Here is a 10932-nt window from a genome sequence, read left to right as displayed (position 1 = left end):
AGAAGCTGGGGAAGGGCTCAGAGAAACACAACAGCTGGTACATTTAAATGGAAAAGATTACACATGACAAAAACAGTCCCTTCCCCTTAAGAAAACCAATAAACCCCCATAACATTAATTTTTAGGTTTTTAATCATGTCTTCTTTTGGGGGCCTTTAGCCCAATCTCCCCCACAGAAATCCAGCCAACCATCAGCCAAATTATGTTGGCAACAGGTCCAGCTGGTGCTGATCCATGTCTACCGCACATGTTTCTCAAGCTAATGGGGGTAAACATCATGATGGAAAGAGCAAGAGTAAAAGGAGAATTCGTTCTTTTCACTCAGCTGTCTTTCAGAAGGAAACCCTCCATCTTGAGCATATTCTTCCAGGTAAGGCATCTCAGTGCTTGCCTGTGTTCTTCAGCCCCATCACGGTGAAGGTAGCAGCTGTCAGCTTCTCGTAAACAAGGAACATGAGAGCCGCAGTGAGGACTGTCTGCAGTAGTTTGGCTTCCAGACCTTTGTAGAGTCCCATTATCCCAAAACGCCTACAAGGAGAGAAGTTTGAAAAAAGGATAGATTTTCTGTATAAAAACCAACTCTGTGTGAGAGAAAGACACTACCTTGGCAAAGGGTTAGCCTTAGGATGAAAACGAGTAATGGAGGCTTTAAGCTTCAGCCCAGACCTCTGTTGTCAAAGTACTTTCCTGCAAAGATATTTGAGGGCTGGTGGAGGATTAGTGTTCGTAAGCCACCAATACTTTGTTGTGTTTACAGTCACGAATACGAATTAGCAGAATGCCAACAGTATCCCATGGGAGGAGGCAGATCCTAAAAGCTTGTAATAGCAAAATCTGCGATCTAAGAAAAACCTTTAAAGTTTTTCTTTTAAAACTCTCTCTCAACAGTTTCTTCCTTTCTTTAAAAACAAAAAGAAAATTTTAATTGTTACTGATGAAAACATACAAGGCAAAGCATACTCCAATTCAACAGTTTCTACTCATAAAAATCAGTGATATTGATTACATTCTTCAAGTTGTACAAACATTCTCACCCTCCTTTTACATGATCCTCGCCCATTCACATAAACTCAGTGACCCGATGTCAGATTTGATCCACATAGACAGTTCTTACGGGAGCACAATGCTTGAGACTTTTTTTTTTTTTTTTACTAGTTAAGCTAAACTACAATTTAAGTTTTAACAGACTTTGGGGGCATTTTTGGTTTAAGATTTAAAGACTACACAGGCCAATCGTTTTAGGGAGCCACCCAATCTCCCTCAATCAAGGGTAAATTCCAGGAGAATCTGAAATTCTGTTCTGCATTTGTGCCCTTTTGATCAGGATTCCGGATTCTTCTATGGAATCACTGATCAAAGTATTCAGTTGAGGTAGCTGGGTACCATCCAGGAATTGTGGTCTCATGGCAACAGAGGCAGTTGTTCATGCTGACAATTAGCCACACATTCCATTTCTTCCTCCTATTCCAGACTCTCCGTCTTCCTCTATTGCTCCAAGTGCCTACTCAGTTATTCCAACGTAACAGTCCCCAAGATGGTAGGAAGGCTGCCAATTGTGTTACATCATTTTAGCCTCAATAAGAATAGAGAAAGTGACAGAAATGAAAGGTTATGAATTACTCAGTCCTTCCCTTACATTTGATCCTCTGGTCCAGTGCTTCTCAAATTACAGGATTCAACAGAGTCAGCTAAGGGCTTGTTAAAACACAGATTGTTAGGTTCCATCCCAGCATTTTTGATTCATGATGTCTGGGATGGGGAGAATTTGCATTTCTAAGAAATTACTAGGTGAGGATGAAGATGCCATTCTAGGGATGACTCCTCAAGAATAACAGTTCTAACCTCAGAGAAGAGTTTTAGCTGGAGCCCGGAGTTCAGAGTGAATGACATCACCAGAGCTATTTGTGGAGAGAAAATAAGTCTCATGTGGTATTTCATTAGAAGCTCTAGGGCTCTGACTATCATGCAGATGGAGATGTCAAAACTGATCAAGTGTTCCATTCAGAAGTTAATACTACAGGATGTCCACAACTTACAGTGCATGCCACTTTCAGCAAATCATACTTTTAACTCTCTGGTTTTGTTGTTTTGTTTTTTGGGTACATCTTGTCATTAATAATATGTACTACACATAATGTTGCAGTGCATAATTTCCTGCTGATGTTATCACTGCAGATATTCACTCTCAGATATTCAATTTTATGAAAAACAGTGTGGAAAAACAGGCTCTGAAGTTGGTGTGGGGAGTCCACTAAATAGGAAGCTGTCAATGACATGACAACTGAACTGTACATGTGCCTGGTAGCCACTGAGGCAGCGGCTTAACTGAAGCGCCTGCAGCATGATCTTATTTGGCATTTCGTACTAGCAGAAGCAACTGTTGGTAATTTTATCACTGGAGTAAATTTTTATGATCTTATAATTTGTGTATGTTTTTATGTATACATATATGAAAATATAAATATATATATATATATAAAACATTTATATGTCATGTTTCCAACTAAGAAAAACAAGTTGGATTTATAAAGATAGTAAAAGGCAATTATAATGAAAACTAAAAAGAAAAAAAAAGGAGGCATTTGATTTACGTCAGAACCAATTTACGATGGAGTCGCTAGAACAGAACCTCGTAAGTAAAACCTTTGCAACCCAGAACCTGTTTAAGCAGAAACCTCTCAGAGAAGGGAAATGAAACAATTTCCCTCTAGAGAGCGACAGGAAGTGGTGAATGCACAATGTCAAAACTTGCAAGACCTGGAAAAATAAGGCAGAACCATCAAATGTTGGTTCTCACAGGTCTTAATATATATATTTTGCTATATATGAAAAACTCATTCAGGGCAAATAATATATATGATAAAAAGGCAGAAAAAGCCTTGACCTATGAATCCCTGGTTCACTAACCAACTTGAATTATGTTAACTCAAAAAAGTCTAATTTCTCAAAGTAAGATCTATCCATATCAGAATCACCAGGGTTAGTTTAGAAATCTAGCCAGTCAATCCCATGCAACAGGAGAGGCATGAATCGGCATTTTAACAAGTTTCACAGGTGAGTCTTCGCCACCAAAAGGTTGGAAAGGCCTGGTAAGGTACATGGCACTGGTTCAATATGGGTGCCCCTAGCCACATGTGGCAATAAAAATGAAATTCAATTAAGATTCAGTTTCTCAGTTGCTGTTGTTAAATGCTGTTGAATCAGTTCCGACTCATAACGACCCTGTACAGGGTTTCCAAAGAGTGGCTGGTGAGCTTGAACCACCAACCTTGGGGTTCAAACCAACCTTGCAGTCCAGCGCATTAACCCTCAGAGCCACATGTTTTATGGCCACATGGGGTTAGTGAAATCCTACTGGGCAGCACATATATTTCCATCATTATAAAGTAAAAGCTCTAGTGTAAGAATGAAACTCTTCATTCAACAGTTACTGAGTGCTTACTGAGCACCTGAGTTTAAACAAATGTCATGCCTGTTATCTGTCTGGTACTAGGCAACATGTGTTGTTCTTTCTCTAAATCTCTAAACAAATACTGCAAAAATGGGAATATTACCAGCCTTCGACACTCACAAGGTTTCATGAAACCTAAACAAGATAAAGATGTGAAAATATATAGGATTTTGAGAACTTATATAACCCAAGAGATCTCTATTTAACTGTACCTTCTTAAATTTCCTGTTAATGACATCTTTCTTAGCTGTTTCAAATCACTAGTGCAACATAGAGAAATTGGCATCACTTTCTTTGGGTGCATTTGGCAACATCTGTCTAACTATGGAATCTCCTGCTTTCTTGCTGAGCATGATGTCCTTCACCAGAGACTGGTCCCCTACTGATACCATGTCCAAAGTATGAGAGATGAAGTTTCAGCGACCTGGCTTCTAAGGAGCATTCTGGCTGTAATTCTTGACAGACAGATTTGTTTGTTCAACTGGCAGTCCATGGTACTTTCAATATACTTCCCCAACATCACAAAAGAAATGCACTGATTTTTTTACTGTCTTGTTTCATTGTCCAACTTTCACATGCATATGAGGGTACTGAAAATACCATGGCTTGGATCAGGCACACCATAGCCCTCAAACAGATATCTTTACTCTTGAACAGTTAAAAGAAATCTTGTGCAGCAGATTCACCTAATGCAATATGTCATCTGATTTCTAGACTTCTATTTCCAGGATTGCTGATGGTATATCTAATAAGCAAAATGCAGTCTTTGAAACTTCAATCTGTTATCCATTTATTATGCTGTTATTTATTGGTCCAGTGGTGAGGATTTTTGTTTTCTTTACATTGAGATATATAACCCATAGTGAAGGCTATGATATTTGATCTTCATCAGTATTTTAAATCCTCTTGGCTTCCAGCAAATTATCACAAATTATCAGTGTGTCTTCTTCCAATCCAGATGCCACATTCTTCTTTATATAATCTAACTTCTCAGATTACTTCCTCAGCATACAGACTGAATATGTATGATGAAAAGAACCATCCAATAGCTCCTTGTTCTATTCCAACAACTGCCTCTTTGTCTATGTACAGGTTCCTTATGTTAATGAATTATTTTGGTATACCCATTCTTTGCAATGTTATTCATAGTTTGTTATGAATCACAGTTTCAAAAGCCTTTGCACAGGCAATAAAGGACAGGTAAACATCTTTCTGACAAGATCCATCTGACTTCAGCAATGATATTGCTAGTTCTACAGACTCTTCTGAATCATACTGAATTTCTGGGAAGTTCCCTGTCAATGTACTATTGCAACCATTTTAAAATTATCTTCAGCAAAATTTTACTTGAATGTAATATTAATGATACTGTTCAATGAGTTCTGAAATCTGTGCGGTCACATCTTGGAATGGTCACAAATATGGACTTCTTCCAATTGGTCACATGTAGCTGTATTCCAAATTTCTTGGCCTAGATGAATTTGCACCTTCAGTGCTACATCAGTTTTCTGGAAGGTTTCAATTTGTATTCCACAATTCGTGGAGCTATGTTGTTCGCCAATGCCTTTCGTGCAGCTTGGCTTCTTCCTTTCAGCACCACTGGCTCTTGATCATACACTGCCTATTGAAATGGCTGAACACTGACCATTTCTCTTTGGTAAGTGACTCTGTATATTCCTTCCATCTTTTGATGCTTTCTGTATCATTCAATATTTTGCCCATAGAATCCTTCAATTTTCAAGTTGAGACTTGAATTTTTCTTCACTTTTTTTATCTTAAGAAATGCTGAGTATATTCTTCCTGTTTAGTTTTCTAACCCCAGGTCTTAACACATTGTATTATAATACTTGACTTTGTCTTCTTGAGCTTTTAAATTTCTGTTCAGCTCTTTACTTCATTTCTTCTATTCACTTTAGCTTCTCTACACTCCTGAAGAAGTTTCAGAGTCTCCTCTACATCCATTTTGGTCTTTTCTTTCTTTCTTGTCTCTTTAATGACTTTCTGCTTTCTTCGTGTATTACGTTCTTGATGTCATCCCACAATTCTTCTGGTCTCTGGTCACTAATATCTAATGCACCAAATCTGATTTTGAGATGGTCTCTAAACTCAGATGGGATATATTCACGGTCATATTTTGGCTCTCTTGGACTTGTTTTCATTTTCTTCAGCATCATCCTGAACTTACATATGAGCAATTTATGATCTGTTTCACAGTTTGTCTCTGGCCTCATTTTGGCTGATGATACTCACCTTTTCCACGGTCATTTCCCACAGATGTAGTTAATTTCATTCCTGTGTATTCCATTTGGCGAGGTCCATGTGTCTAATAGCCTTTTTAATGTTGTTTACAAAAGGCATTTACAATGAGGAAGTTGTTGGTCTTACAAAATTCTATCATGCAATCTCCAGCATCATTTCTATCACCCAAGGCCTTATTTTCCAACGACTGATCCTTCCTCTTTATTTCCAACCTTCACATTCCAATCACCAGTAGTAATCAAAACAACTTGATTGCATTTTTTATCAATTTCAGACTGAAGAAGCTGGTGAAATTCTCTGAATTCATCATCACCGGCTTTAGTGATTGCTGTATAAATTTGAATAGTAGTGGTATTAACAGGTTTTCCTTGTTGTTAGTGTTAAGTGCTGTTGAATCAGTTCTGACTCAGTGACTCTGTACTGGGTTTCCGAAGAACAGCCGGTGGATTTGAACTTCAAACCTGTGGTTAGTTGTCCATGCTTATCCTACAGTACCACACCAGGACCCTGTAGGCATATGGATCACAAACAGTATTTTACTTCAAGATAAATCATGAAATGTTCTATATGACCATGAATGTGATGTCAGTCCTCTTCAATTTGATGTTTCTGGCATAGTAAATCATATGACTGTCAGCTACAAAAAGACCAGTATCAGTCCATTTCAGATCAATAATGCCTAGAATATCAATCTTTATGCATTCCACTTCTTTTCTGACAATTTTCAAGTTTCCTAGATTCATATTTTGCACATTCCATGTTCCAGTATTAATGGATATTAGCAGCTGTTTCTCATTTTGAGCTGTGCCCCATCAGCAAATGAAGGTATGCAAAGCTTTTCTCCATTCACACCATAATGATCAACTCTTCTTTGAGGAGGCAGCACTTCCCCATTCATATTTTGAGTGCCTTCCAACCTGAGAGACTCATTTTCTGGCACTATTATCTGAAAATATTCTGGTGCTATCCATCATGTTTCACTATTCAATACTCTGGTGCTATCTGACAGTGTTCCACAGCATGTCAAAAGCCTTTGCATAAACAAAAAACACACGTAGACATCTTTCTGGTATTCTCTGTTCTTAGCCCAGATTCTTCTGACATTAGCAATGATGTCCCTTGTCCCACATCTTTGTCTAAACTCGACTTGAACCTCTGGCAGTTCCCTGTCTATACACTGTTGAAGGTGTTTTTGAAACATCTTTAGCAAAATTTGCTTGCATGTGATAATTAATGATATTGTCAGATGAAGTCCAATTTTCTTGGCATAGAGTGAGTGAGTGCCTCTGCAGCTTGGTCAATTTGTTTAAAGATTTCAATTTGTGCCTACCATTTCCCAGAGCCTTGTTCTTTGCCAATGCCTTCAATGTACCCTAGACTTCTTTGTTTCCTCAAGCTATCCCTTGAAAGTTTTGTTCACTCATTTCTTCCATTTGCTTTAGCATGTCTATGCTGGGAATTAAGTTTCACAGTCTCTTCTGACATTCATTTTGGTCTTTTCCTTCTTTATTTTCTTCTTAATGGACTTTTGCTTTCTTCCTGTATGATGCGCTTGATGTCATCTCACACCTCTTCTGGTATTTGGTCATTAATATCTAATGCATCAAATATGTACTTGAGATGATCTCTAAATTCAGTCATGATATGTTTAAGGTCAAATTTTGGCTCTCATGGACTTGTTTGAATTTTCTTCAGCTTCAGCCTGAACTTGCATATGAGCAATTGATTGTCTGTTCCACAGTCTGCCCTGGCCTTGTTTTACCTGATGAGATATTGAGCTTTGCCACCGTCTCTTCCCACAGATGGAGTCAATTCGACTTTTGTATATCCCATCTGGTAAGGTCTATGTATGTAGTCATCTTTTATGTTGTTTAAAAATGGTATTTGCTTTGAAGAAATCACTGGTCTTGAAAATTCTATCATATGATCTCTCATCATTTCTCTCACCAAGTCACCAAGGCAATATTTTCCAACTACTGATCCTCTTTGTTTCTAACCTTTGCATTCCAATCACCAGTAATTATTATACATCATGACTGCATGTTTGATAAATTTCATACTGAGGAGTTAGTAGAATTCTTCAATTTCATCTTCACTGGCTTTAGTGGTTGGTGCATAAATCTGAATAACAGTTATACTAACGAGTCTTCCTTGTAGGCTTATGGATATCATCCTATCACGGGACAGGGTTATATTTCAAAAGCCAGCTTGAAATGTTATTTTTGATGATGAATGTAACACCATTCCTCTTCAATTTGTCATTCTTGGTATAGTAAACTATGTGACTGTCAGATTCAAAATGGTTAATGCCAGTCCATTTCAACTCAAAAAGCCTAGAATATCAACTTTTAAGTGTTCCATTTCATTTTTGTCAACCAATTTTCCTGGATTCATACTTCATACATTCCAAGTTCTGATTATCTGATTATTAATGGATGTTTGCAGCTGTTTCTACTCATTTTGAGTTATGTCACACCACCAAATGAAAGTCCCAAAAGTGTTACTGTATTCGTGTCATGAAGGTAAACTCCACTTTGAGGAGGCAGCTCATACCCAGTGGTATATTGAGTGCCTTCCCTTGAAGGGCTCATCTTCCAGCATTTTATCAGACAATAGTCTGGTCTAGTCATCATGTTTCAATAGTCAATATTCTGGTGTTATCAACAAGTCCTGGTGTGGCCCTGTAGGATAAAGCACTGGACCACAAGGTCAGTTTGAACCACAGGCTAGTAGTTCAAACTCACCAGTTGCTCCTCAGAAACCCTATACAGGGTCACTATAAGTCAAAATCGACTCAACAGCACTTAACAACAACAGTTGACAAAAGAGTCACAGGATATGTCATGGATGGAAATATCACCCAGGCAGAATGATCTTTATATTACAGGAAGGTTCCCTTTCTGAAGTAGTTTTCTGTATTTGTAACTAACAAGGAAAAAAGACCTGAAATTTTCCATAATTTTCCCAAATGTTTTCATATTGCAGTAAATTCCTCAAATGAGAAATGTCTGAGCACAGCACAAGGGCAGGATAGGCAGACCAACCACCAGCAGGCAGAGACAATGGCGGGAGAAAGGTAGAACAACCAGATGCCAAAGCTCACCTCACTCGTTGGTGCAGAAGATAGAGAACATTCCGAAGACTTCCCAGGGTTCTGTTCTCTGGATTTAGCCTATGACGTCCAAACTGGGGAGGAAGGGAAAAAGATAAATAATGACTGTTTGCTAATTTCTATATCTTCATTTCTACTGGTAGGAACTTATGCTAGAATGAGGTCTTCAATAATAAAAATATCCAACAAATCACCACAGATTTAATTAATTCTCTATTTTTCAGTGAAACATGGGGAGCAAGCATGAGAACTTTCATTTTCAGAGGCTTATGAAGGAAATTCTACCTCAAAAAACAAAACAGGTCCAGGATGATGATTTACATAGTGATGGTACAGCTTATCTTCTTCATCTTTACCAAGTTCTAATAAACACAAATGCATTAAAACCTCACATTCTTAAGCTCCTTATAGTATGTTTTTACTATTAAAGTAATAAAATACACTTGTAGTTGAATATTACTGTCTTAAAATAATACATTAGTAAGAATACTTTTAACAGAAAGCAATCATTTTTGTAACTGAAATGCTATAATACCATCCCCAATGTAGGCAGCAATGTTGCGGTCAGGTGCTACCTGTATACTAGTATATCAGAGATCCGATATACTAGACAGGGAACACTGCCAGGTCCCACGCCATTCTAAGGTGTTTTCCTTTCAACAAAGATTTTTTAATCTGCCATGGCCATGCTCCCCTCTTTATTTCCATTACCCTCATCTAGACCAGGAGTCCTGATGTGGTGCTGTGGGTTAATGAACCAGACTGCAAAGCCGTTTCAACTATAAGGTCAGCGGTTCAAGCTCACCAGCTGATCCTCGTAAACCCTATACAGGGTCTCTATGGGTTGGAATTGACTCGACGGCACTTAACAACAACAATCTAGACTAGGAGTCCAGGTGTGGTGCTGTGGATTAATGCACTAAACTGCAAAGTTGGTTTGAAATGCAAGGTTGGCGGTTCAAACTCACCAACTGCTCCTTGGAAACGCTGTACAGGGCCGCTATGAGTTGAAACCAACTCGACAGCACTTAATAACAACAATCTAGACCAAAAGCCCCTCTCCAACCTCACCACTCCAAATGCCTTCAACCTCACCACTCCAAATGCCTCCAACCTCACCACTCCAAATGCCTCCAACCTCACCACTCCGCTCAGTCCTCTGACCATTTAATAAAAGCCACAATAATCCTTGTAAATTATGACTCAGATCACATTACTCCCTTGCTTAAAGCCTGTCAAAGGCTTCCCACTGTGGCGAGAATAAAGCCTTGAGTTCTCATCTACAGTCTCACTGCTTACTTTTCTAATCTGATCCTGGGCCACATTCCGACCATAGTGGTCTCCTCTCAGTCCCTTAAATTAACTAAGTTCTTAGCACAAGATGTTCATGCAACCTAGAATCTTCTTTCCTTGACCTTTTGCATAGTTGCGTCCTTTTCTTTCTTTAAATATGACTACCAAAGAATCCCACTTCCAGTCATCCAACTAAGAAGCACCCCACTCTGTACCTCTGCACTAAATCAGAGTTCCTTTCTCAATCTGTAATCACAGATTTTAATTTTGCTTGTTTACCTGTCCATTGACTCCTCCACCAGATACACTAGGGCAACGATTACAACTGTTTCATTTACCACTGTGTATCAGAGTGGGTGCTTAAGAAATATTTTACTTCCGACTGATTACTACAAGAACAAGCAAGTTGCTCGCCCAGGAGATATCAAGGCAAGTGGTCAGATCCTCTCAGGGCAAACCCCCTTTCAAGACTAAAACTCAATGGGAATACACCCTCTGATTGGTGACCACGTTTATCACCGATAAGAGGAAGTGAGGGGAAAACAATAATGAAGCTACGAGTTAAGTCCTATCATGTTCAAAAGACTCCTGTGAACCTAGGTGGAGACCTGGTTGGCCAGCAGTGTAGCAAGACCTGTGGATTCTTGGGCCCAGAGTCAGTGCCATAGCCACAGAGGACTAGAGTGGAGAGTGAAGCATCCAGCTGATAGGAAGAGAGGGCATATGCATAAGAACACCCACACATGCAGATAATACCCACTTGACCTGGCTTCAATGTCTGGATGATCAGAGCTCAACTAGAAGAAGAAAGAAGAGG

At 38.9% G+C, this 10932-nt stretch overlaps 1 protein-coding gene across 2 annotated transcripts in view; it reads right to left on the bottom strand.

Annotated features, from left to right (window-relative positions):
- Positions 1–247: 247 nt before the first annotated feature.
- SLC25A17 (solute carrier family 25 (mitochondrial carrier; peroxisomal membrane protein, 34kDa), member 17) overlaps positions 248–10932 on the bottom strand; it is a 77663-nt gene continuing 66978 nt past the window's right edge. Inside the window, exons 8-9 of one of the 2 annotated variants that reach the window (XM_006866881.1) lie at positions 8814–8896; positions 248–528 (exon numbers count right to left, since the gene is read on the bottom strand). In XM_006866881.1, coding sequence (XP_006866943.1) covers positions 381–528; positions 8814–8896 — 231 coding nt within the window. In that variant the 3' untranslated portion in view covers positions 248–380. The remainder of the gene's footprint in view (positions 529–8813; positions 8897–10932) is intronic. The other variant, XM_006866882.1, reaches the window with a different exon arrangement.

The sequence above is a fragment of the Chrysochloris asiatica genome, unplaced genomic scaffold, assembly GCF_000296735.1.
Source record: "Chrysochloris asiatica unplaced genomic scaffold, ChrAsi1.0 scaffold00097, whole genome shotgun sequence".
NCBI classification, from domain to species: domain Eukaryota; kingdom Metazoa; phylum Chordata; class Mammalia; order Afrosoricida; family Chrysochloridae; genus Chrysochloris; species Chrysochloris asiatica.
The sequence above is the reverse complement of the archived record's forward strand: the minus strand, read 5'-3'. Positions and strand labels throughout refer to the sequence as shown.